Genomic DNA, 27,503 nt, shown 5'->3' with positions numbered 1-27,503 from the left:
TGAAACGGTAATATTCTCAAAGAATAAACCTTTTGCTTTATTGCGTTTTTTAGTTCATCTTTCCTCAGTTTTATTCTTTTTTCGTTAATTACTTTACATCTGCTTCCCCCCTCCTCCCCTCCCCTTACCATTCTCCATCCTCTCCATTTCTCCTCAGAAAAGGGGAGGCCTCCCCTGGATATCAACCTGCCTTGGCATATCAACTTGCAGTAGGAACAGACACATCTTCTGCTGAGGCCAGACAAGGCAGCCCAGTTAGGGAAGGGATCCACGGGCAGGCACAGAGTCAGAGACAGCCCAGTTGTGAGAGGACCCACATGAGGACCAAGCTGCACATCTGTTAACATGGGGGCGGGGGCTCAATTTTATTCTTTACAGCCAGCGTCTACTTTGTAGTTTTGTTTGCTCCTCTTTTTCAAATACCGAAAGTTTTAAAGTTACGTCTTAGTTTCAGCCCCCTTCCCGTCTCGGGCGTTTGCTGGGTACCTGTTTCTCTTGGCCTGGCTTTAGCACAGCGCACAAGTTTTGGGCTGTGTTCTCTTTTCCTTCATTTGGAGGCACCTCCTAATTCCCACGAACATAAAACTTCTCATTTACTTCAGTCTATCTTTACCCTATTGTGGTCTGAGGTGTGTCTAATATTTTGTTTTTAGAAATCTCTTGGTATTTCATTTGTCATTGAATGTGTTTTTTTTGGTAAAAGTCCCATATGCATTTTAAATGAATGCACCTGCTCCATCCTTGCCCCATGTCTTTTAGATCTATCAGGTTCTTTATGTGCTCCGGTTCCATGTGTCTGCTGGTTTCATCCATTATGTAGAGAGGTGTTGATATTCCAATTGGTTCTACCATTAGCCAGAGTGAGTTCCAGGACAGCCAGGACTACACAGAGAAACCCTGTCTTGAAAAACCAAAAAAAAAAAAAAAAAAAAAAATCAATTCCATTGTCTTAGTTACTTACAACCTTTTTCCTGGTGTTATAATATTCTCTTTTGATTAATATCTTACTCTGTTTTCAACCTATGTATCTTTGGGTTTATAGTGAATCCACATTTTAAATTTTTACTTTGTTTTCAATTTTTGAGGTGCTGGAAATCTAATCCTTGTTATTCTAAGACAGGAAGTTGGGCAACTTCAAGGAACTCAGGGGAGTCCACAAGCCTCTACAGATATCCCAGTGCTCTGGAGAGTAGGGCCAGGCCCCATTCGGACAGCATCTGATGCTGAGGCCGGTCTGAGGAATCTAGCAAGTTCCCAGAAGACAACCAGAGCTGCTGCTGGGTGGAGAACCCCATTGTGAGAATTTCTCTGTAGTGGGCAGATGCCTTTGCTTGAGTTAAGGTTCTGTGGCATACGGGCTGGAGAGACAGCTCAGCAGTGAAGAGCACTGACTGCTCTTCCAGAGATCCTGAGTTCAATTCCCAGCAACCACATGGTGGCTCACAACCATCTGTAATGGGATCCAATGCCCTCTTCTGGTGTGTCTGAAGACAGTGACATTGTACTCACATAAAAAATTCATAAATCTTAAAAAAAAAAAAAAAAGGTTCTGTGGCATTTTAAACATTGAAGGACTTGAGCAATGGCTCAGTAGTTAAGAGCACTGGCCACTCTTCCAGAGAATCTGGGTTCTTCTCTTCCCAGCATCCAAATTGTTGGGAGCCAGGCCAATCCAAGGCCAATCAGAGGTTCCAATGAAAGGACAAAGGGAACAACCATTAGTTTTGTGTCCTTACCAAGGGGCTGACTTGGTAAGATCTAGTCTGGGTCTGGATCTGGGGCCAGGACCTGGAAGGAGTGAAAGTTTCAGTCCCTGAGAAGCCAGCATTCTCCAACCCTACCACTCCTCCCAGCCCTCACAACCCCACCCCCACTCCTGCCCCCAGCCGTGTCTGAGGCAGCCTTGTCTGAGGCATCCTGTGTTCTGTTTGCCAACACTGATGTAGCTTTCTGTTGACCTTGGCCCATTTCCTGTTATAAGGAATATAAGATGCTGAACTCATTAGTAACCTCGATTGGCATAAGACACAGCTGTGTTAGACTTCCTGGCTCCAAGCTTGCCTATCGTCATACTCTCTGGTCCTTCTTCTCAGGCTCCTGTCACTGAAAAAACAATCTGCTGGTCCAAGTCACACATGGTAGCTCACAAACACTGTAACTCCAGTTTCAGGGGATCTGGCCTCCTCTTGGACATTAGCCATGCACAGATATACACCCATACAGATGAAACAAACAAAACCCCAACAAAACAATATCGTCTTGGGAACCCAGGCTCTATATCCACTCCAATCTGGAGATTGGAGATTTCACACCTCCTTGATCACACTTAGGAGTGCTCCCTAGAATGATAGAGGTCCTCCACCAGATCAAGTTAGCACAGATCTGGACGCCCTAGCCTAGTCACATGACTGCAGAGGGGAGTATTAGAAAGCAGAGCCAGGTGTCCTGAAGGCATCCACTTTCACTGGAGACAGAATACATGTCCGTGAGTGTGTGTGTGTGTGTGGGGTGTGTGTGTGTGTGTGGTTGTGTGTGTGGTGTGTGTGTGGTGTGTGTGTGTGTGGTGTGTGTGTGTCTGTGTGTCTGTGTGTGTAGGCAATTTTGAAGCATCGATTTTCTCCTCCCAACATGGGCGTTTGTTTTTCTTTTTTCTTTCTTTTTTTTTTTTTTTTTTTTTGTTTTTGTTTTTCAAGACAGGGTTTCTCTGTGTAGCCCTGGCTGTCCTGGAACTCACTCTGTAGACCAGGCTGGCCTAGAACTCAGAAATCCGCCTGCCTCTGCCGCCCAAGTGCTGGGATCGAAGGCGTGCGCCACCACTGCCGGCTAGCATGGGTGTTCTAAAGATGAAACTCATGCTTTCAGGTTTCTGTGGCAAAGACTTTTTCCTGACAAAACATCTCACAGGTCCATGGTGCCTGTTTTAGCTAATAAAGTTTTTTTTTTGTCTTGGTTTTGGTTTTTTTTCCTATAATGTAGTCCCATTGATTTTTATGTCAGAGGAATATTGATGGATAATCTAATGTGGAAAATTTGTAACTTTTTAGGATTATTCCTTTGACGAAAGGTAAGAGAGACTACTCTATAGAAAAGTGTATGGCATGTGTTAGCATTCTGCCTAAACTCCACCCCACAGTTATGTGGCAACATCCAGGTAGGCCTGACCCACTATAAAAGGGGGCTGCTTGCCCCTTCCCCCCTCTCTTTCTCTCTCTCTCTCTCTCTTTCTCTCTCTCTCCTGCTCTCTTGCCTCTTGCTTCTCTCTTCCCCTCCCCACCTCTCTTCACATGCTCATGGCTGGCCTCTACTCCTCTACTTTCTCTCTCTCTCTCTCTCTCTCTCTCTCTCTCTCTCTCTCTCTCTCTCTCTCCCTCCCTCTCTCCCTCTCTCCCTCTCTCCCTCTCCCTCTCTCTGCTTCTACTACCCTCTTAACTCCCCTCCCCACGCCCTGAATAAACTCTATTCTATACTATACTGGTGTGTGGCTGGTCCCTCTGGGGGAGGAGATGCCTCGGCATGGGCCTGCTGAGACATCCCCTTCCCCCATACCTCACCACACACCCATAGAACATATCCTGTATCTCTTTATCTTTTTATAAACACATGAGCATGTCTTTGTGGCTACGAAAGCAATAGACAAGGTTAACCTGGGGTACCATTTTTCAGGCACCATCCACCTTGGTTTTTGAGACAGGGTCTCCCACTGGGACCTGGTACATGCCAAGTGGGTGAGGCTAGCTCAAGCCCCAGGGTTCTTCCCGTCTTCACCTCCCAGAACTGGGATTACAAGTGTGCACCACCTGCCTGTGGTTTTTTTAACCATGGGTTCTGGGGATCGAACTTGGGTCCTCATGCTTGCATGGCACACACTTTATTTTACTGAGCCCTCAGTATGTTTACTAACTTGAGGAAGACAGGGTAGTCATAAGACTATCACCACCCCTAATGTGGCTTTCGGGTTCAGAAGCCCTAATTTAGAGGAAAGAGCACAGACACCCTGAACTTTTAGGGATTCCAGGTTTTTTTGTTTGGTGTTACTATGTGTGTGGGATGGTATGTATGTTAGTGTGTGTGTGTGTGTGTGTGTATGTATGTGGTGTGTCCAGAGGCTCAAGGTTAATGTTGGGTATCTTCCTGGATCGCTGATACACTGAGGTGAGGTCTCTCAGTTGAATCCTGAGCGCGCTGATTTGGCTAATCTGGCCAGCCAGCTTGTTCTGTAGAGCGCCTACCTGTCCCCATCCCACACGCCCACACGCATGCCTACCCTGCCACTGGTCACATAGCTCTCAGGCCCACCTGGCCCATCTCACCTTTACATGGATGCTAGGAATCAGAACACACTGATCACCCAGTCACCTCCTCTGCCCTCCCGCTTTTTCAATGTGAAAGTGAGGCCCTGTGTGTGACAGGAGAGGAGGAGAGCTCAGTGTGAGAGGGAGGCATCCAGTGAGAATACACTGGAGGGGAACAGCCGTGCTATCAAAGACCCACTCTCAGAGACAGTGAGCCTCTCCTTCACAGCAGACAGCATCACCTTTCTTTCTTTCTTTTTCTTTTTTTTTTTTAATTTAACAATGTACTTTAAACAAAATAACCAGTTCATATGGAAATAAATCTACAGATCTCCAAAGATCAAAAAAGCTTTTTAAAAAGTTCTTTCAAAAAGTATCTAACACACAGTATCAAACTAACTATTGAGGTAATTGTCGTTTTCAGTGAAACAGCAGGGAATCAGCAGACCATGACAAAATATATACAATATAAAAATAAATACCATTCCCCCTTTCTGATACTGGCCAGGACAGTTCACAAGGTATTCACTTCCGCAGCAAGAGTCCAATGTCATATACTGTGTGCAGACTGGCAATTCAGGGCTGGGGCCCCGAGGAGCTGCCCACAAGTCAAATGAGAGAAGAATCCCCTGCCTAGAGAAATGAAGGGGCCACAGAGGCTACAGAATGAGGTGGAGGAAGGCAGCATTTCAATAAATTACTCAATATCCATACAGCTGTCCCCACTGAACCCCAAGGGAATGGAGCAAGGGCAGCTAACTTAAGCCAACTAGAAGGCTTGTCCTACCTCACCTAGAGAGTATGTTTAACCCAAGAATGACAGAGAGGGATCCAGAGCTTAGCACCAAGGCTAAGCTTGTGTCAGCCTACTGTGTTTGGGCATGTAACCCGTCTACTCAAAGGGAAGGTCTTTGTCAGGTCCTAAGGCTCTATGGAGTTCACTGCGCTCAAACTGAAAAAGGGGGACAGTGCCTTTCACCAGCAAGTATCAGTCACATTTGTCACATTCATTCTTGGGGGTTGTTTGCTATTTTAATGGGAGTCTCACTACTTAAGCTTTGGCCTGAAGCTAGATCAAACAGGCCTTGAACTCAGACATCTGTTTGCCTCTGCTTGCTGAAATTAAAGGCCTGTGCCACTACGTTGGGCTCACATTTGAACTAAAGCAGTGCTGTAAATTCATGGGGGAACGGGGGATGCCTCTGCATGTTCCACCCAAATGCCAGTGTCTTTTGCTATAGCTGTTGACAAGAGCTGCCCACATTTCAGAAACCCTCAGGACTGAACGCTCATTGATACGCTGTTGTGAAGGGAACACAACAGGGGTAAGTATATAAGGAAGGAGGCCAAGAAAAGAACTGTAAAGAGTGCTAGAAGATCAAATGAGGTCATCTCAAACACCTGAGGATTTTGACACTTGACCTTGACTCCAGATTAAACCTTTCTGGGGAATTTCAAGTTAATTTTTTTTTTTTTTTTTTTTTTTTTTTTTGAGAGTTGGGGTGAAGGTGGTAACGAAGGGTTGAAGCTAGGGCCTCGAGTATGCTGCACAAGTGCTCTACTCCTGAGCTATATCCCACCCCCTTTTCACTTTGGAGTCGGCATCTTACTAAGTTGCTCAGGCAAGGCTAAACTTGTGATTGTCCAGCCCCAGCCTTGAAAGAGTTGGGATTACAGGTCTGTTCCACCAGACCTGCCTTATTTGAACCTGCACACGCTAGCCAAGTGCTCTACCACAGAACTACATTTTCAGCACCATCCCCACCTCTGATCAGGCCTTAAGAACAGTTTCATTTATAGATTTGAACATTCATTAAAAGAAAACGTCTGACCATGAAGTTATGTTGGTAGCCAACCTGGAGAGAACTACATTGGGACATTTGTGTGTTTAAGACTACATTCAACATGCATACCTTTTAATGCCAGCAGAAGTCAACATAGAAAACAACCATACAGCCAACAAATGCCATTGGACAATAACACCAAATGGCCAGTCAAGAGACAGGCTAGAGTAACTGACACTTAAAGTTGAAATTTGATTGAGCGGAGGGGTGGAGACCACAGGTCTTAAAAGTTTTCCATATAGTTTATTATATGGACTACTATGAGGTTTACCCTTTGAGAGCAGCTGGCCTAGGGCCTAGGCTCAGTGTGAACTGAAGAGCAGTTCACAGGCTCAGAAAGCAGAGTGACTGCACATTTGTTCTTAAGAGCTAGGATGGAAAGTTACATGAACAAGAGCCCTACCTAGTCTGTCCTATTCACATTCTTCTAAGGTGAGAAACTTTAGCTAACAGCTCTTGCTATTGTTTTTCTCCCCCTTTAAAGAAAAATATTTCACAGTGGGGTTGGGGGACAAAGACACACACTCAAGCCTTCTAAAAGGCTCCACTTTCTGAATCTTTTATTTCTTTTAAGCTCCAAGGGTTCTAAGGTATGACTAAGTCTGATAAAGCTAAGTCTAACACTAAATAAAAGAGTGCTTCCAATTATGCACAATTATGTCCTTCTGGGGACCACTGAGAGTCAGCATACTAGCAAGGTCACAATGACCAGTGTTACAGGTCCTAGCCTAAAAGTGAATCTTTTAAGACAGTCTTACATACTACTCTTCCTTAACTACCATTTCCCTACTGAAGAGGACTGCAAACACAATTATTTGCATCTGTGTAAGATACCTGGAGTGCTGGAGGAAGAAAGGTGAAAAAAACCAATGACCTTGTCTGCATTTGAATAGATGAGGGGCTCACAGAGGCTCCACACTGTGTTCTGGCCGCTCCAGGAAACCTAGCAATTCAAAGTCCAATAAAAGGTGGGGCCAGACTAGGAGAGGAAGTACTAGGTCCTGTAAGTACTAGGCACCACCACATTTAGATAAAGGACACAACAGGCTATTTTTACAGTGTTAGAACTTAATTCAGTAGTTCAATTTCCTATTTAATTTCCATAAACCAAGAAGGGATAAAGGAAGTCACCAATTTTTCTCTCCCCAGTATTGTTCAAGGCATTTCTTTAGAAAACGGTAAGGGGGTATAATGGGAGGTGGAACAGCTTAGGAACCTCTAGTTTTAGCACCTTGAAAGAGGCCTGATGGTTGCAGTGAGACAGATTTACAGGCCTCCACTATTAGTAGTAGACACAAAAACTGCAGTAGACAATTAAGTTGGCTTATACAGCTCAACAGCACAAGTCTCACTTCGTTGCTCTTCTAAACTGGATTGCAGAGATGTCTGGCTTCTGATTCAGCTGACTTGCAAACACAAATTAAACAGGAAAGAAAACTCCCTGTTTGCGTGTGCCACACCTGCAAGACACTCTCTGGGTCCTGAGCAACACCAGCAGGTTAGTAAGCGGTCACTTCCATCAAGAGAGCAGGTGTCCTAGGGTCCAATTCTCTCTACAGCCTGGATGTATCCAACTGTTTTCCCTGCAATCCTCACACATCTGGCAGACTAGTCTGCATTTCCTGAGGAAATGCTGGACCCGGAGGGAAATCTCCTCTGACCCCCTCCCCACACCTATATTCTAAGATACTAGGGCAGATTCGTATTTTATGGAGATCTCTATTACCCCAAAGCATACTTAAACTCACATTCTTTTACAAAGACTTCCAACTCCAGGGCATTTCCCTTGGTTTATTCTGTGTGGGATATTCAAAAATTTAAACATAGATCCTAACTTTGGTAATATCTCAGCTAAAATAAAATACAGAAGGCTAAACAGGGAGAATCCAGTGTAATTCACTTCTAAATCCATAGTAACGTAATTTAATACTGTAAAATTGTTTCCTATCACAGACACAGCAAATAATTCCCAAGAACTAGCCCTTGACAGCTACTTTAAATCAACATGACTGAGTCTACTATGATTCACTTAAACTGGATAAAAACTACACGTACTGAAATAGTCCTAATTTCAAATTTAAATCTATAGGATATACTTTCCTTATTCAAACCTGTGCGATTTCTTTATTGAGACTAACATACATAACAAACCTGAGTAGTCACTTTCACAAAACGTGATTTGTGCTAGAAAGCGTTGTATGATACCTCCTAGAACACAGGCCTGACAGGCCCATGAAGAAGCCACTTTATCTTTTAATAAGTAAAACACTCTAGAGAGCCCAAATTCCTGGCTTAGAACTATCTGGTACAGCTGGTGGAAAAAGCAGGAAGGGACATGCTTTCCCAAGTCCAGAACTTAGGCTACCAGATCGAGAGCAGCCTGTCCTCTGGCTGCAACACCCAGTAAATCACATGACAGCACCATCCAACCAACTGAGAAATGAATGCTGAGGAGGACAAGTAGTCTCTGAGGCCGGTTGGAAAGGAGGCTACCGGAAAACAAGTTAGTAGCATCACCTTTCACTTACAGGACCAAGGATGCTTCAGTGAGAGCACAGCCTTATGTTAAAGATGAGGACGGATTTGGGAACAAGGATTGGTATATATAGCTTTTAAAACCAAAGGAGTGTTGTTGTTGTTTTGTTTTTAAAGAGTGGATGGGAGTGTTTGCTTGTCATATTTTGGTGCCCGTCCGTCTCTGATATTTAGGGAAAATATAAAGTTTTTGATAAAAAAAATTACTGGATGATTCTTTGAACCTATAAGAGAAAAATCAGACTTGTTTCGGATGCCTGGGCACTTAATCACACACAGAGAGAGTCTCTCCTTCTTGATTTTGATGATGTTAGACAGCTGTCAAAAATCTGCAAGAAATTCCAAAAGGTAAGCCCTTAATTTTTCTTTTTTCCTTTCTGAATTATACAGAGTGTCAAGACAGAAGGGAATGGTGTAGAGAACCTTAGCTTCAGGTAAGGGATGTAGCCGGTGGTGAAGTGTGGTCTTTAACATATACAACCGCTGTGGGTTCATTATCCAGCATCAAAGATACATTTAAAAACAAAAAGCCACGTATGGTGGCCCATACCTTTAACCCAAGCCCTAAACAGGCAGAGGCAGGCAGATCTCTGGGAATTCAAGGCCAGGCTGGTCTACACAGTGAGTTCCAGGGCAACCAGGACTGCATGGAGAGACCCCATCTCCGAAAACAAAAGATAAACAAATAATATATAAATAAAGAAATAGATTTTAATTTCATGTGTATATATCTTTGTTGTTAACTTATAACTAAGGAATTGGTTATCTTGAGACGAAATAATAGCATAAGCAGACAGAAACATAAGTGTTGTAGTTTTTACTAAAGTTAAAAAACTCACTGTAAGCTAGATAGAAAGAGAAAGAAGGAAAAAATTAGGCAAGAATTCTAAACGTAGATTTCGCTGTGTCCTTCTATGAGGACACAGCAGAAAAGCAGAGAATGCAGTCCTATTGTTGCAGAGGAAACTGTGGGAGACGGATAAGGTCTCCAATTCCTCATTTAATTTTCACTTCTGAGCTTTGCATTGGGTTGGAATAATTAAGTTGTGGGTCCGTTTAGAAACAATACCCATTTCTTTGCTTTGTACTTGTTTCAAGTTTGGGACAGAATGCACTGAGAAACAAAGAACAAAACTCACCATGTGCATTCCTTTAGCTGCTCCTAAATGCTGGTCTATTTCTTGCCAAGATTTTTCCTAAAAGCTTGAATATTTGAGAAATAATGGGGCTGGAGAGATGGCTCTGGGGCTTCCAGAGGACCTGGATTTTATTCCCAGCATCTGCATGGAGCCTCATATCTGTGTGAAGTTTAGTTCCAGGGCATCTAACACTTTCCTCTGTCTTCTGCAGGAACCAGACATGGACAAGCTACCCAGATAGACACATAGGCAAAACACATGCATAAAATAAAAATTAATTTAAAAACTCACTTTGCCACTTGTGGTGGCATACAGATGTGCACATGTGTAAATCTAGCCCTTGGGAGATAAGGCAGGCGACCACTCCAATGCCCTCTTTGTCCATATGGCAAGTTTGAACCTAGCGGTATATGAGACCGTGTCTCTACCCACTATCCCTGCTCAGAAAAAAAAAAAAATCATTGAGGTTTAAGTGGTTTCAAATTATATAACTAGGGCTGGAGAGACAGCCCAGCGGTTAAGATCACTGGCTGCTCTTCGGGAGGTCCTGAGCTCAATTCCCAGCAACCCCATGATAGCTCACAACCATGTGTAATGGGATCCGATGCCCTCTTCTGCTGTGTCTGAAGACAGCTACAGTGTATGTATGAATAAATAGAAAAAGATTTCATAACTAAAAACATCCAGCTGGCTGGAAATTCTAGAGAAAACCCACAGTATTTGCAAGACAAATGTTAGCATGCTGATTTCCTCCTTTGTGCCCAGGAAGACGTTGTCTTTTTGCTTGTTCCTGCATCACCCGTTAGCTTCACCACTACTAGATATCACGTGATGACAGAGCATACAGCACTCACTCACTGACTGCTCTTCCAGAGGTCCTGAGTTCAATTCCCAGCAACCACATGGTGGCTCATAACCGTCTGTAATGGGATCTAATGCCCTCTTCTGGTGTGTTTGAAGACAGGAACAGTATACTTATATACATAAAGATAGTCTTTATATACATAAAATAAATAAGTAAATAAAAAAGAAAAATAGCCATATCTGCCAGAGCACAGAATAGAAATTCTTTGAGCTGGCATCAGAGCCTCTCGTGCTACGCACTGAGTATAGCCCTGTGTACACAGGGAGGAAGGCCACTGGGACGGTTAACTGTGCTCCACCGTAAGGAATGCTCACAAGACAGTGTCTCGGGTCTGATAAAGTTTAAAGTGCAGAGTGAGCTTGGAGCCAGTGCTTGGAAAGGTGTGTCTAGCTACAGTGATGAATTCTCGTGTATAATGGTTGTTCACAGCAGCTAATCACACACCTGGGCCGAGGATCGTGTTGCTGATGCACCGTGAGTTTATTTACTCTCCTTGTTCTCCTGCAGCATGGGCCCATTTCTCCTGCCCTTCCACTACCCCAGGTCTCCACCTCACATGGGTCAGATGACAGTGCTCTTACATCCCTCAAGCTGCTTCCTGTTCATCCCAACAGCAACCTCCCTGACCTAGCACCCTCTTCCTGAGTAGTGGTACTCGCTCCTGTGGCCTGTGCCAGGGTCCCCAGTTACAGTCTCAGCACCCATATACCCTTTGACCTCCTCATCTAAATAACCATTATTTAGATGTTTACTTGACCCCTCACAGATTCCTCCCTGGAAAACCCCATTCTCATTTCTGAGGTCTGTGTGTCCCCTTACAAATGTGACTTTGCTTCTCTCTGGCTGACATCGGGTGAGCTTGCCTCCCTAAGCTTCCCAGTGCCCTTCTGTCCCTGCAGCTGCAGCAGGCCAGGGGGCATGTCCAGTAGGGGAGTCCCTGTGCCTCTCCCCCCATCTCTGGCCTCCTACATTAGTGTCGCTGTGACCAAGACGACTTAAATGTTTCTTTTGGCTCGAAGTTCCAGGGTCCAGCCTGCTGTAGACCGGAAGTCTTGGGGGCACTCAGAAGCACAGAGAGAGGAGCTAGTGTTCAGCTAATACCCTCCTTGTTATGTGGTCTGAGGCTCAGTCCCTGGGAATGATTGGCTCCTCCCACTTCCGTTACCTAAGGAAGATAATCCCTCACAGGCTTGTCCCTCAGGTGATTCTAGATCCTGCCAAGTGGATACTAATTAATATTAACCATCGCAACTCCTCTCCATGTGGAGACTTAAGCTTTACTCCAGCCCAGCAATCGAGTCCAGAAGCCTTAAGATTATAAGCAGTCTGCGCTCTTAACCGCTGAGCCTTCTCTCCAGCACCTTCCCTTATAATCTTAAGGCTGCAATGTTACAAAATTCATCTCCAGTAAATGACTTATGCTAAGCTATTTTTCCTGGTAAATAAAAACCTGATTCTTTAAAAGAAGATGGAATGTTTTATTCTGAATTTAGTTTCAGTTCAGTGCACCCCAGATGAGCAAGAGTGCTCTAGAAGATATGAACTTTGCAATTCAGCCCACGTGGGCATGCAAGCTGACACAGAGCACAGCCCTGGACCTATGGACACCAGGCAGTTGTGCTTGTCAGTCTAATAAGGGTTTCTACTCGGGGAGCAAGGCTGTGAAGCTGCCGAGCACGCTGGGTCTCGAGTATGTCAGGGAAGCCGGCTGTGGTCACAGGGCCTTGTTTCCCGGGCGATCCTTTCTTGGCCCCAGGCTGTCGTATTCCTTGTGCTCCTTGCTGCCTCTCTCCGTCATGTCCACGGGGACACTGCCATCCTGGCCTTTCTTCCCTCTGTCCTGGGAGAAGCCTTTCCCCCACTTTGACTCGTCTTCGTTTCTTCTGGAAAACCTGGCAAACTCTGAGTGAATGCTGTGCTTTCTGCAACTGTCTGGATGACATCTTGAAGTTTCAGGTTCCTTCTCTCGAAATCTTTTGTCCCTTTGCTCTTTATCACTGCCATCCTGTAACCTGTGAGTCAATACAAATGGTGACTAACTGCAGGTAGGAGGCTTTTTGATTATCTGTCTCCCTTCTACCCTGAATGGGGTGTGTGAGAACTGAGCCCATTGCTACAGAACTGAGCAGCCATGGGCTCCAGCATCCATCAGAAGACACCGAGAAGATGAATAAACAATTCAGTCCCCGCTGTACCTGAATGGCAAGTACACGATGAGATGACACTAAGGTGTGTGGACACACTGTCCTACCACTCAGTTCTCCAAAGGACGTGCAGTCCCCAGGTGTGGCCTTGATGGAGGAGATGTGTCACTTTGGGAAGTGGGCTTTGCGACCCTCCTCCTAGGTGCCTGAGGATGCTGAGTTTTCTGCTAACTGCCTTTGGATCAAGATGTAGAACTCTTGCTCTATCTCCAGCACCATACTGCCTGGACACTGCCACACTTCCTACCATGGTGATACTGGACTGACTCTCTGAACCTGTCAGCCAGCCTCAATTAAATGTTGTCCTTTATAAGAGTTGCCTTGGTCATGGTGTCTGCTCACAGCAGTAAATCCTATGACACCGTGTAACAGCTTAGCTAAATGAGTGACATTCCCAGGTGCCCAGATGAACCGAAGTCCAATAGTGCCAGATGGACTGATAGATGCAATGGAAAGGTTAAGTGAGTAGTGGACAAGGTGCTTGTTTATCTGGTTCTTGAGGTCTCTGCCTCCTTGAACCATTGGCACAGGCTACCACATTCCCTCCGAGTGCTAGCCACGTGGGAGGCACAGGAACTTGAGAGGACCTTACGGCACTGCTGTTCATAAACCACAACACTGCAATGCTAAAACACAGCTCCAGGTGCTAAAGACTGCGGAGTTGATAATCCAACAAGTAGAAGAAGCCTTGGGTTGGGCAAGCCTGGGTGTGTGTGTGGTAGACACACAGGTCTACCTGTGATACGAAGGACCAGGGGCTCTGCCTGCTGGCTTCATGGCTGAGTTCCTTCCATGAAACCAAGTTATGAGCATGTACAGCTACAGAGGCAGGGCCAACAAAAGACAGAATGAAGGAGAAGGCCTATTGCTCCACCACAAAAAAAAAAAAAAAACAAAAACAAAACAAAACCAAATAAACAAACAAAAAACCTCCCGAAGGGACCAGCCCTAAAAGATGGGGCTCTGAAATTGTCATTGTAGGTAACTGAAATGTGACCACACACAGACTGCAGGGGAGCTGGGATAGAACTGTGTGAAATCTCTAACACCAAGGAAAGCACTGAGCAGGCATAATTCACACAGGAAGGAGGCCTGGATGGCAGAGCCTGGAGATCTAAGCCCAGAAAGGAGGTCTTACAAGGAAAGGAAGAGGCTCAGGAGGTGATGATGGTTAAGGAGGAGCAGAATTCCCTGTTGAGCTGATCCTGAGGCTGCTGGGTTAGTGCTCACTACGCTTCTGGTGTGCTCAGCAGAAAACACATGCCTCTGAGGGCAAGGTAAGTGTGCAGCACTTGCACTGCCGCTGTGCCTACAGACCAGGGCCAGGAGACAGTCACTGCAACAGTAGTGTGCTCACCTCTCCGCAGGTGTCTCTGGCTGGCTCTCTACCAGCCGGGCTTCCTGCTTCTCATCTCCAGCACCAACAGCTTCACCTCTTTCTTTGGGTTTCTCTGTGGTTGCTTCTTCTCCCGTTTCCAGTTTCTTAAGAAGCTGAGAAATGGTAACATTAATATGATTTACTACTACTGTATGATTTATTCTTGCGGCTCAGTGGTAAGAGCACCTGCTGCTCTCCAGGAGCACCTGAATTAGGTTCCTATCACCCACGTGACAGCTCATAACCATAACTGACTCCAGGTGCAGGGGACTCAACGTCCTCTTCTGGACTCTCCTGGTACCAAACACACATGGTGCATATACACACAGACTCTGCTAACCACAGATATGGTCCTTACATATTAAAAGTAACGCTTAATGATGGTTAATACTTTCTTTATATTGTGTATTTCTTCAGAACCCCAATAAGGCATCTTAAATCCTCTGGAGTAAGGTGAAATCTCAGTTTTAAAGTCCTAAGCAGGGCTGATTCCAATTCCAATTTTGAAAAAAATATCTCTTCAATCCATATAAATAAACGCATCAGCCATGGGGAAAACTGGACATGAGGTGAGACCCAGGGGTGCTGCCTGGTGCCGAGCCTGAATGGCTGCCTCCTTCTAGTCCTTAGGTATTGAGGAGGACACAGAGAGGCCGGCAGGAAGTTCTCAGGTGTGGCTTGCTTCCATCATGAGAATTTAAGACCTGGATGGGCTCTCCCGGTGATATTTACCATTCTACATCAGGAGGTCAGAGCCTCATGCTTCTCCCTCAGTATACCAGGCTGTGTAAGGACACCTGAGCTCACAGGGGTGTTTGAAGCTATTATAGAATGGGTGTAAGGAACTGTGATAAAGATTAACTGAGAACGGCTGATGATTTTAAAGAGTTACGGTACTTCAGTGGCGTACTGACTGTGACAGGTCTACTGTTTCTGCAGCTACCTTGATCCTCACGTCCTTCTCTGCTCTCTTCTGCTTATCCGCCTCCTTCCGCTTACACCTGTCCTCTTCTCTCCTCTTCCTCTTCTCTTCTTCCCGCACACGCTTCTTTTCCAGGTCCCTCCTCCTCCGCTCCTCACGCTTCTCCTCCCGGAGTCTCTGAAGGTACAGCCAAACACATGTGTAAAGTTTCCTATGTAGAAACAGCAGACACAGAACAGATGCCCACCAAGTAAAATGTCACCTACCTGCTTTTCTAATTTTCTATTTTTAATATATTCCAAAAGAGGTGTGGTTCTTCTGGCTAAAGAACAAAAATTATGCATTACACATAACTTGTAAATTGAGATTTATCTTAAGTACTTGTTTCTAGTTTAACATTAAAATAATTAGGGGAAGAATATTATCTCTAAAATATATGTACTCAAGTATGCACTGTTCTTATTCTGTTGTTATAAATTCAAGTAATTTGTAGGTACTGACAATTCTGGATACACTGACTTGCTACTCTTTTAAGTGTTTATTGGTGACCCATTGTCCATCAGGAAGTTAGAGCCTCCCGCTGCCCACCTCCTCAGTAGACCAGGTTGTGTATCAGTCATGCATAATAATGGGATTTTCATACACATATATAATGCATTTTGATCACATTTACACTCCGTGACCTACCCAGGAGCCCTCCCTCTCCTGCTGACCCCTCTCTTCCCAACTAATCCTCCTCCTCCTCCCATGTTTACCTTTGTGGGTTTTTTTTGTGATCCCCAAAAGTTTAATTGGCTGTTTATAGGAAGGAACATGGGTATGTGGTTATTTACAGAACCACAGGCAACTTAACAGTGAAGAAAAAGACACATGATACTTTTTCTTAAAAAAGGTCATAAAATACTGCTTACATAGTTGGCAAAAATGTATATGTGTGATATCTAAAGCTTCTCAAATGTTACTAATTTATTTTTATACTTCTGAAGAATCAGAAGTAACATTTACATATTTACTTTGATGCTATGCATATTTTCAGATTTTTTTTGCTTTTCTACTTTTTTTTTTTATATTTATTTTATCTATGTGAATGTTTTGTCTGCATGTATGATATGTACCATGTTTATGCCTGGTGCTTGTGGCAGTCAGAACAGGCTGTCAGATTCCCTGGAACTGAAGCTAGTAACGGCACTGAGCTGCCATGCGGGAGCTGGGAACTGCTCAGGTCCCCTGCAGAAGCAGCAAGCGCTCTACGTGCTGTGCCCTCTCTTCAGCCCCAATACAACAGAGTCTTTAATGCATGCCAACTAATTCAAAAGCCCAAAATCTGAAATGCCCCTGAGTAAAGTTTTGAGCACTGATGTAATAACACAAGTGGAAAATTCTGTATGTAATTTTATGATAGGTCAGTCAAAACAAAGACACAGTGCAAATGTGGTATACACCTGCCTTCTAACTGTGTTTAAAATACACAGAAAACACAATTGTTATCTTTAGACTTGTGTGCCATCTCCTCAATATTTTATTTTATTATATACACATGTATATATATGTATGTATATTCACGTGTGTGCATACATGTGCGCGCGCGCGCGCGCACGCACACGCGCACACACACACACACACACACACACACACACACACACACACACACAATATTCCAAAGCCCCAAACAGAACATTTCTGGTTTTAATCATTTCAGGCAAGAGCTATTTAATCTAAAGTTTGGAAAATGACTGTAGATGGCACTGCTGACCCAAAACTAAACCAACCAAACAAAAGTCCAGCACCCATCTCTCTGACCTAAAGTATTCCACACCTTACCTTGAACAGCACCTTTCCTGTGCCTCACTTCTCATGTCTGATTGGGATCAGGGGCCCCCACAGGTGTCACTAGAGCTCCAATTCGAGGAGCTCCACCGCCTTCAACTGTGAGCACATGGTGAGAAGGCAGGGATGGACCTGCCCTCAGACCTTTAAAGATGTCATAGTGAACGGGCTGGGAAGAATCCCTGGGTATAGCTGAGAGTTGGCATGATACTAAGGACTTCTGACACCCTGGCTAGAGATCAAATGGTCTCAGCCTTAGAGAGCAGACCTGCTCAGAGATGCCCACGCGTTATGGCAGGCGCTGTTATTGATGTAATGAGTCTGGCAGAAATGACTTTATTTTAAAGAGACACTTTGCTATCAGACTAGCAAAACAAAGGATCCCAAGATAAAGCTTAGTAACACTAACTCATCCCTCCTCCCTTCCTAATTACCTATCACAGAAGATTACAAGGCTCAACAAGGTGATGATGTTTGCTGAGGCTGTAAGTGCCAAGTCTCAGAGCTAATCCTAGGCTGGTCTAGTCGGAACGCCTGCCAATGTGAGCTTATAATGATTTTATTCAAACCTTATTTGTTAGACTTGCTCATAAGACTCCATGGAAGATTAAAAGCTAAGGAAAAACTGGCAACTGCTATGAATTTCCTGGTGAAGATTCTGATTTAAAAGCAGAAGCAGTAACTACAGATGCAGCCTCCACAGTCCGCATGTGGAATGAAGGAAGCACTGAGCAAGATCCTGCAGACTGAGGCCCCAAGGACAGAGGGCCCCTATGGGAACAAAACTAGATTCTAACCCACAAACAGGATGTCTCAGAGCGGCCTGTAGTGACAACCTGATAACAAGGGACATTTGAGTTCTAAAACACCTACTTTGCCTTTTCTAACTTTATAATTTAACATGTTTTGAAATCAAATTTCAATTTTTGCCCCCAAAGTCTCCCCCTCTGTCTTTTCTATGTATATGAGAGAGCCACAATTAACCTGCCTGCCCATCTTAACCCAGAAGCAGTCTTCATCAAGAAAGGCTCAGAAATATTTCCCCATGATCCACTCTTTTGTCAAAAGTAGAAAATTCTGTTTCCCTCAAACCTGTAACAGAAAGAAATTTTACCCTCATCTTGATAATGGAGAATTAAGTATACACTCCATCAGTAAGTATCTCAATAAACAAAGGAACAAAACAGACCGAGGAGCTCTCTTGTCTTTGCTTCTATCTCTCCCAGCAGTGTCTCTGGACTAGTGCTGGTCTTCTCTTCCTCCAAGCTGTATGATTCCAGGAACTGTTTATATTCAGGATCTGTAAGTTTAAAACAATGAATGAATGAATGAATCAGTATATCCCTCTCTCCAACTATAGGTAATGTTTGGTCAGCACATTTAATCTGTTGGTTTACAATTCGGCTTTTGAAAAGGGCTCACCATCTTCAATGCTTCCGGTCTTGGTATCTTTTTTCTTCAGCTTCTTTTTGGCAATCTTCTGGAATGGAGCAAACTCCACCACTGCAGGATACTCCAGGCCTGGATGAAGAGATATTCCAAGTGTCACTAGGAAACTCTACTCTATTCACTTTAGGAAACAAGTATCTAATGCCGTTATCTGTGTACATAGACTTAAAGCACAGTAATGACAAGGTAAGCTTCAGATCAAAAAGTGCTTCCAGGAGAGTGGTGGAAAGAGGCATCACTCACTACATGGAATGGCCCATCATCAGGTCACTCACAACATCACTCACTACATGGAATGGCCCATCATCAGGGGACTCACAGTAACACTCACTACATGGAATGGTCCATCATCAGGTCACTCACAACATCACTCACTGCATGGAATGGTCCATCATCAAGTCACTCACAGCATCACTCACTACATGGAATGGTCCATCATCAGGGGACACACAACATCACTCACTACATGGAATGGCCCATCATCAGGGGACACACAGTAACACTCACTACATGGAATGGTCCATCATCAGGTCACTCACAACATCACTCACTACATGGAATGGTCCATCATCAGGGGACACACAGTAACACTCACTACATGGAACGGCCCATCATCAGGGGACTCACAGCATCACTCACTACATGGAATGGTCCATCATCAGGGGACACACAGTAACACTCACTACATGGAACGGCCCATCATCAGGGGACTCACAGCATCACTCACTACATGGAATGGTCCATCATCAGGGGACACACAGTAACACTCACTACATGGAATGGCCCATCATCAGGGGACTCACAGTATCACTCACTACATGGAATGGTCCATCATCAGGGGACACACAGTAACACTCACTACATGGAACGGCCCATCATCAGGGGACTCACAGCATCACTCACTACATGGAATGGTCCATCATCAGGGGACACACAGTAACACTCACTACATGGAACGGCCCATCATCAGGGGACTCACAGCATCACTCACTACATGGAATGGCCCATCATCAGGGGACACACAGTAACACTCACTACATGGAATGGCCCATCATCAGGGGACTCACAGCATCACTCACTACATGGAATGGTCCATCATCAGGGGACACACAGTAACACTCACTACATGGAATGGCCCATCATCAGGGGACTCACAGCATCACTCACTACATGGAATGGTCCATCATCAGGGGACTCACAGTAACACTCAATACATGGAATGGCCCATCATCAGGGGACTCACAGCATCACTCACTACATGGAATGGTCCATCATCAGGGGACTCACAGCATCACTCACTACATGGAATGGTCCATCATCAAGGGACTCACAGTAACACTCAATACATGGAATGGCCCATCCATCATCAGGGGACTCACAGCATCACTCACTACATGGAATGGCCCATCATCAGGGGACTCACAGTAACACTCACTACATGGAATGGTCCATCATCAGGGGACTCACAGCATCACTCACTACATGGAATGGTCCATCATCAGGGGACTCACAACATAAAACAGCTCACTTGACAAGAGAGAAATGTACAGGTCAGTAAACCCAACTATCCAATATTACTTGCAAATAATTGTTGAATGGAGTATCTTCAGTCATGATTTTTAGTTATAATCAACTATTTTGATGTGAAAATGTTTTTATATTAGACAGCTCAGTGGTTGAGGGCATTTGCTGTTCTTGCACACATTAGGTGGCTCACAAACACCTATAACTCCAGTTTCAGGGTATCCAATGCCCTCTTATGACTTCTGAGGACACCTGGACACATAGTACACATACATACACATAAAATAAAATTAAAATTAAAAATTAATTTAAAGATGTTAATTCAAATATATATATATATTTTTTTTTTCAAAAAACGTACTCTGCTTAAAAGAGACACGGGGCTAAAGGGTTTGGGAGCTTTAAGGACATATATTATGTTCTATGCTAGGTTTGTTTCAAACAAAAACATGAAAACTGGAAGCAGCAGGAATTGACTTTGATGTCATATGGGAGGAAGGTGAACATATACGGAGGCGTTCTCTGAAGGATCTGTTAATTGGCTTTAGCCAGCACATGGAGCACTTTACCTCAAGACTGAGCCCAGTAAGCAATATCATCTTGTAATATTTCTCGGTTTTTAAAAAAGATACCAAAATTCCAAAATTGTCAGTACATAAAATAAATAAGTATAATTAAAAAACTTAAGAAGAAAGAAAGAATGGGGAGGTGGAAGACACTGGACTGGCAGGGATGGTGTTCACACAGCACACAGCCGCTGACAAAGTCCTGACTCAACTTACCACAGAGCTACAGTAATCAAGATAGCATGGTGCTGGCACAAAACAGACACACACACCAAGGAATGCAATTGAGAACCAACAGAAAACACTTGGATATATGATCACATCATTTTGACAAGGATGTTAAGATCATTTAACAGGGACCATCGGATACTTCAACCAATGGTGCTGAGAAACCTGGCCAGTCACATACAAGAGAATGAAATTAGACATTTACCCAATAGCCACATACTTAAAAAAACAACTCAAGGGCTGGAGAGATGGCTCAGCGGTTAAGAGCACTGGCTGCTCTTCCAGAGGTCCTGAGTTCAATTCCCAGCAACCATGTGGTGGCTCACAACCATCTTTGTAATGGGATCAGATGCCCTCTTCTGGTGTGTCTGAAGACAGCAACAGTGTACTCATATACATAAACTAAATAAATCTTAAAAAACATTTTAAAAAAAAAAAAACCTAACTCAAAACCCACAGCCAGTAACTGAAAGTTCTATGTTAATAAATTCTTAGATATGACAACACATGCAGAGGCAACTAAAAGCAAGAACAGATGAACAGAACTATGTCAAAATCAAGTAGCATCAAAAGTCAATCTAGAGAGTGAAAAGGCTATCTATGGACTGGGAGGGCCGTCCAGCTGGTAAGAGAGCGCCACCCAGAGGACACAGAGAACTTCTGCAAGTGAGCAGTAACCCAACCAAATGAACAAAGAAAAGAATCTGGGAGTGGTACCATGTACCTGTGATCCCAGGATTTACGAGAAAGAGACAGAAGGATTGCTGCAGGTTTGGGGTCAGCCTGGGGTACATGGTGAGAGAAAACAAAGCAAAAGAAAACCATCAATATGTCAATTAAATAACCTGGGTCAGAAATAACAAAGAGGCCGGACAGGTGGCTCAGGTGTTTACAGACTTTAAAGGCAGAAAATACAACACAGGACTGACGGACAGAACAGGGGAAGGAGGACTATGAGAAACAGATCCAGGAAGTTCAGGGGCAGAGTCCCTGAATGGGAGGGAGCCTGTGCCACCTGCTTCACAGCTGATGGCCACACCCATGTGCCCTCCACATCACAGCCCAGGAAACTTTCATCAAATGTCATGAGGTAACCTAGTTTTGGAACGCAGAGTTCATTAATTCAGAAAAGGAATGCCTGCACACTCACTCTCCATCGATGGCGGGCTCCTGTTCTTATCACACTGAACGTCTGGTGTTCTTTGCTTTGTAAGCTTCACCAGCACATGATAAAGTAGCAGTAAAAGGTTACAACCTTATTTTAGCTGTGTTTGAGAAGTTAACTGAAACTCACTAACCTTTATTGCCAATGAAGATATATCCATCGAAACGGTCTCGGAACAGCAGGATATCATCAGGGTTCCTAAAATTAATGTACGCTCTGGAGTAGAGGTGAGGGTAGAGGCTGAAACCCGAGAGAGCAATGGTTAGGACAACTGTACGACCCTTAATTTTGCCTTATCTTTTATGAATAAGCAAATACTTTTTTATACCAAAGAACCACCTCTCAGTTAATTTTAACAATGTGGGTATTCCTTAGCACAAAAACCCCAAAACCGGCCGGGCAGTGGTGGCGCACGCCTGTAATCCCAGCACTTGGGAGGCAGAGGCAGGTGGATTTCTGAGTTCGAGGCCAGCCTGGTCTACAGAGTGAGTTCCAGGACAGCCAAGGCTACACAGAGAAACCCTGTCTCGAAAAACCAAAAAGAAAAAAAAAAAAAAAACCCAAAACCAAGAACAAAAACAAAAAACAAAACCCTGAAGATTAACCAAGCATAACTGAAGCCTTAATTACTCAGGAGAACCTCTACTGTACACAGCTAAGGTTAAAAAACTAGACTCCAGAAGTCACCAAACACCATGGGCATTTTTAGAGTCATTTCTGGTACATCTGAACAACAACAAGACGAGTCTTGGCTCCTTCACAGACAAGGATACTGAACCATTAATTTTTTTGGGATGAGTAGACCAGTGCTTTGGTACCAAGGAAACCAAACCCCCAGTTTCAGCCACAATTCAGTTTAGAGAAATCTGTTCCTAAGGAGAGTGCCAAGTTACAGACTGGGACCGGAAATGCACACGGAGTAACTCCCTGTTCTTTTAAACTGTTTTTTCTAAACTTCAGCCATCTGAAAACTACCTGCGGTTTTCAAAGTATACCCGTTTGATTATATTTTTATTTGAATAGACTTTTTAAAAAAAACAAAACTGGTATCCCAAAGGAAAGCATATATGATCTAAACGAAAAGGAAAACCATAAAAAGATATAAAAATCATTATCGTGAAAAACCACAAATTCCTGTGACACGGACATCTGCTGGTTAGTTAGGTCAGCCCTGTGTGGCTCCCATCACCACAGGGTGAACCTGTCTGACTGGGTGGTGGTGCTGACTGGGTGGTGAGCCGGGCTGCATGCAATGCGATCCCGCTTCTCAGGGCTCAGTAACCGGTCTCTCACTAATGAAATCCACTCCAGACTCTACGTGTGTAAGGGATGCAGTCTGGTTTTCCTCATCATGCGGTTTTTCAAAAGCTAGGCCGAGGGAGGCAGGGCAGCGCAAAGAACAGAGTCCCTGTAGACTGACTCGGTGACTTGCCCGATCCTAACGTGGGCGTGGCGTGCACTGACAGCTGGGAGGGGACTGTAAGAGTGAGCGCCGCGGGGTCCCTCGGTCCTTAACCGTGGGTGTCCCGCCGCAGCCCTCACCTGAGGTCCGCAGCCACCACCTCGAAGTAATCGTGCGCGGGCAGGGGGCGCAGTTGCTCTTCCAGCTGCTCTTTGGTGAGGCCCGGGGGCAGACGCCGAAGGACGACCTGCGGTGACCATCGCTCGTCACTCAAGTGCTGCCGCCCGTCCCGTCCCCCGGGCCCGGGGCTCCCCAGAGCCCGGGGGACCGCGGCTCCTCAGCTCCGAGACCCGGATCCCGAGGACCGCGGTTCCCCATCCCGGGGCTCCCCAGATCCCGGGGGACCGCGGCTCCGAAGCCCGGGAAACCACCGTGGACCGCAGCTCCCTAATCCTTGCCCACCCCGCAGGTAGCGGCTCGCACCACTTCGGAGACGCCGCCCCGCCCCTGAGATAAGCAGCCCGCCCCGCCCCTTCAAGCCCCGCCCACTCGGGGGGCCGTGAACCTGTCCTCTCGCGAGATTTTGATGGCCCCGCCCTCACCTTGCTCAGGGCCGTCCTCTTCTCCTCGCGAGGCTTGCCGGCCCCGCTCTCACTTAAGGACGGGGCCGGCGGCGCCGCCGATTCATTCCGCGGCGACTCGCGGCGGAAATGAGTCTCCGAGCCCGACACTTTCTCCCTCCAGCTCGGGCCCCGCGCAGAAAGGGCTGCGCCGGGGCCTCCGGCCCCCTCTTCCGAGCGCATCCCCACCGGCTGCCCGCCGCCACCTCCGCGAGAACGAAGCCTCGCGAGGACTAGACAGCCCCTCCCTTGGCATTCGGTGTCCAGTGTCCCCTCCCCGGCCCTGACGGGGGGAAGGGGCGGTGCCAGTGCTGCCCCGCGCCCGTAGGGGCGCTGCCCGCCAGTTTCAAAAGTTCGCGAACATCCTAGGACAGCGATGACAGCGGAGCAGATCGGTGCTGTCACACGGAGAACAAATGCTCGCCCGGACATCCCGTGAGCTGCTGACCTGCGACGTGGACGGCGTCCGCGACAGCCTGGGACTGGGAGGCCCCAGGAGCAGAGAGCAGTGTCTGGTCCAGCCAGAGTCACTGGGACAGCACCGAAAGTAAACACATCTCTGTCTTCGCCCCACTCCTTCCCTCCACCGCGGCCCCTCGCCCCCTCCCTCCTACATGTTTCCTCCTGTTGACACAGGGCTTCTCTGTGTAGCCCCGGTCGTCCTGGAACTCAGAGATCCTCTGCCGTCCTGAGTGCTGAGATTCAAGGCGTTCGCCATCACCGTCTCGCAAATAAATAAATAAATAAATAAATAAATAAATAAATAAATAAAAAATAACAGACATACAAACAGTACAGTTTTCCTTTAAAAAAATTTATTTATTTTTATGTATGTGAGTACACTGTCACTGTCTTCAGACACACCAGAAGAGGGAGTCAGATCCCATTACAGATGGTTGTGAGCCTCTATGTGGTTGCTGGGAATTGAACTCAGGACTTCCGGAAGAGCAGTCAGTGCTCTTAACCACAGAGCCAACTCTCCAGCTCTCAGTACTCGAGTTTTTCTTATTCGAGTTGGCTGTAGTTTTTAATTTATAGTCCCTTTCTCCTTACGTTAAGCGTAAAGGAGAATTAGAAAATTTCAGAAATTAAGATTTACATTAAGCGTATCCAGGCTTCACAATGACGTCCCGTATCGATTGCAGCACTCCTGAAATGTGACATTTTTAATAGGCCAAAGACTCAAAACCGTTAACAAGGACTCGGACATCAAAGTTCTATAAAAACCTGGGCAGGAGGAGTTGCCAGTATTTCATGTTGCAAGGAAACCTATGTCTCTGAGCCCACCATTTGAACCAGGTCAGTTTGCAATAACCAGTTACGCTCACCAAACGCTATGATGGCCTGTTAACCTTATTAGGAACACACCGAATGTTTGAGAGGCTGATAGAATGTGGAAAATGAGTTGTCAGGAAAAAACAAGCCAGACCCAGTGGTTAAGATTGTACAAGGCCAATGGATAGTAACGGTACAATGGAAGAAAGTTGGAACATTACAAGCTCAGAGCCAAAATTATCTTGGGCTGGCTTTAGTCCCCTAACAGCTTCTCAACTGTCAGGTAAACTGTGCTGGTTAGTTTACCTCAGCTTGCCACAAAATAGTTAGTTGTGAAGAAGAAAGATCAGTTGAGACATCGTTTTCATCAGATTGGCCTGTGGGACAGTTTCTTGACTAATGGACATGAGAGGGTCCCAGAACAGGTGGGCGTTGGTTATAATAAGCCAATAAGCAGCATCTTTTATGGCCCTGCTAGTTCTTGCCTCCAGACTCCTACTTGAATTTCTACCTTGACTTCCCTCAATGGTGATCTGTGACCTGAGAGCTCTAAGAGGAACTAGATTTCTTCCACAAGTTGCTTTGGTTCAGTATTTTATCACAGCAACAAAAACTAGGATAGAAACAGATAGTAGGTAGTGGGCTATTGCCAACAGCCTGACCATGTTTTCTTGTGTGTGTCTCTGAGGACTGTGGAAGTCTTTAGAGCTTTGGGGCTGGGGCTGGAAAAGCCATTGAGTGCTCAGAGCATGAGTTGTGAAAACATGAAAGACACCATTGAAAGAATAGAGAGGCCTTCTGAAGTATCATAGGGACACCGAGACTATCAGGCATGTTCTTGTGATATTTGGATTAAGAATCTATCTTTATTGAGACAAATAATGATGGCTATCTGGGGATGAAGAATCAGTTGTGATTGATAAGACCAGCATCATCAAGGTGCAATTCTCTGGATATACTTCCTAAGGGTCAGCACACAGAAACTGTGGTCCAGATGCAGTCACACTGCATCTCAAGCAGGAAAGCTGACTTGGTAATGTGTACCCCACAGAGTGGTACTGGTGGGGTAGGTATGAAAGCTGCAAGATTTCAGAGGTCACAGAAATTAGCTGGGACTGAAACTGTAAGGAGCCAGGAGAGGCCACTGTGAAGGTGCAGTGGAGACTCCAGCATACTGGAGATGCTAGGACTACAGGACAGTGTCAGTGAGGAGCAGAGCCAACTAAGCCTACCAGAGGAGCTGTGTGTTGTGGATGGCAGAGCCAGGCCGAGACGTGGAGCTGCCCAAGTCCCCTGGAGCCCAGGAGATCACAAGTAAGTTCCAGACATTAGATTACAAACTATTTACATTGCTGGGTTTTGCTTGTTTCCATTCAATTGTAATTGTGCTTGGTTCTTTCTTCCCTCTTGGAGTAACTACTTGTTTCTGAGCCTATAGTTACAAGACCGCATATTTTTAGTGTCACTGAACTTTAACAAGTTTTTAAAGACCAGGGACTTTGAAGGTTATACTTTATATTGTAGTATTGCATCTTGATGGTAAACAAGAAAAGGTTACCATTTAATGGTGATTTATGTGTCAAGAGGTCATCTGAGTTGGTTTTTGTGAACTTGCAACAAACTAGTCACCTGGAATAGTTTCCATCAGATTGACCCACAGGGCAGGTTTACGATTCATGACGATGTGGAAGGGTTCAGCCATCTGTGGGCAGTGCCATCCCTGGACAGGTGGTCCTGGGCTGTATCTGTGGGCAGTGCCATCCCTGGACAGGTGGTCCTGGGCTGTATCTGTGGGCAGTGCCATCCCTGGACAGGTGTTCCTGGGTTGTATAAACAAGCAAGCTGAGGATGCTTTAGGGAAACCATGCTCAAAATACATGAAAAAAAATATTTTCAATAAAAATTAAATTTATTAAAATAAATAGGTAGTCAATGTATGCTTTTCTCAACACAATATTACAAAGCATAGAAAAAAAGCTGGAAAAAATATGGCTAACATAGTAAGGAAAAAACTGGACAAAACTGAGGAAGGCCAGACATGACATTATTAGTCCAAGATGCCAATCAGCCACATCAAGTATGTAGTGGTGGTAGTTAACCTGCTCTGAGCTCCCGGCAGGTCACGCGCTGCACCCACCCAAGAACTCTCTGGATTCACGAATGAAAGACACACTAGTATGTTCAAAGAGCTAATGGAAATCACAAAGAACTCCTACTGGAGTCACGAGGAATGATATATATCAACAGGAATCAACAGGAATTGCTTTT

General features: G+C 45.2%; 1 protein-coding gene across 2 annotated transcripts; it reads right to left on the bottom strand.

Moving 5' to 3' along the window:
* Positions 1–765: 765 nt before the first annotated feature.
* Upf3a (UPF3A regulator of nonsense mediated mRNA decay) lies at positions 766–24,204 on the bottom strand. Of its 2 annotated transcripts, none has more exons than XM_076913854.1 (9): positions 23,943–24,204; positions 23,481–23,587; positions 22,072–22,178; positions 18,429–18,527; positions 18,196–18,306; positions 15,446–15,501; positions 15,201–15,356; positions 14,237–14,370; positions 766–901 (listed from the first exon to the last, which is right to left on the bottom strand). In XM_076913854.1, exons 1-9 carry the CDS (start codon positions 24,141–24,143, stop codon positions 883–885), a joined length of 990 nt encoding a protein of 329 aa, XP_076769969.1. In that variant the 5' UTR covers positions 24,144–24,204; the 3' UTR covers positions 766–882. The 2 variants fall into 2 exon arrangements, with proteins under 2 accessions (XP_076769969.1, XP_034376445.2); XM_034520554.2 differs by lacking the exon at positions 766–901 and adding an exon at positions 12,130–12,687 and having other exon boundaries at positions 23,943–24,202.
* Positions 24,205–27,503: the final 3,299 nt, after the last annotated feature.

The sequence above is a fragment of the Arvicanthis niloticus genome, chromosome 16 (genome assembly GCF_011762505.2).
Source record: "Arvicanthis niloticus isolate mArvNil1 chromosome 16, mArvNil1.pat.X, whole genome shotgun sequence".
In the NCBI taxonomy this organism is placed as follows: Eukaryota; Metazoa; Chordata; class Mammalia; order Rodentia; family Muridae; genus Arvicanthis; species Arvicanthis niloticus.
Note: the sequence above shows the minus strand (reverse complement) of the source record. Positions and strands in the feature narration are given on the sequence as shown.

Bases quoted from the DNA above. Each gene is read 5' to 3' on its own strand.
- Upf3a (XM_034520554.2), bottom strand. From the start codon at position 24,143: ATGCGCTCGGAAGAGGGGGCCGGAGGCCCCGGCGCAGCCCTTTCTGCG. The intron at 23,588-23,942 runs GTGAGGGCGGGG...TGGTCACCGCAG, and splicing joins AGAGGACGGCCCTGAGCAAG to GTCGTCCTTCGGCGTCTGCC. The intron at 14,371-15,200 runs GTAGCTGCAGAA...ACCATTTCTCAG, and splicing joins AGAAGGACGTGAGGATCAAG to CTTCTTAAGAAACTGGAAAC.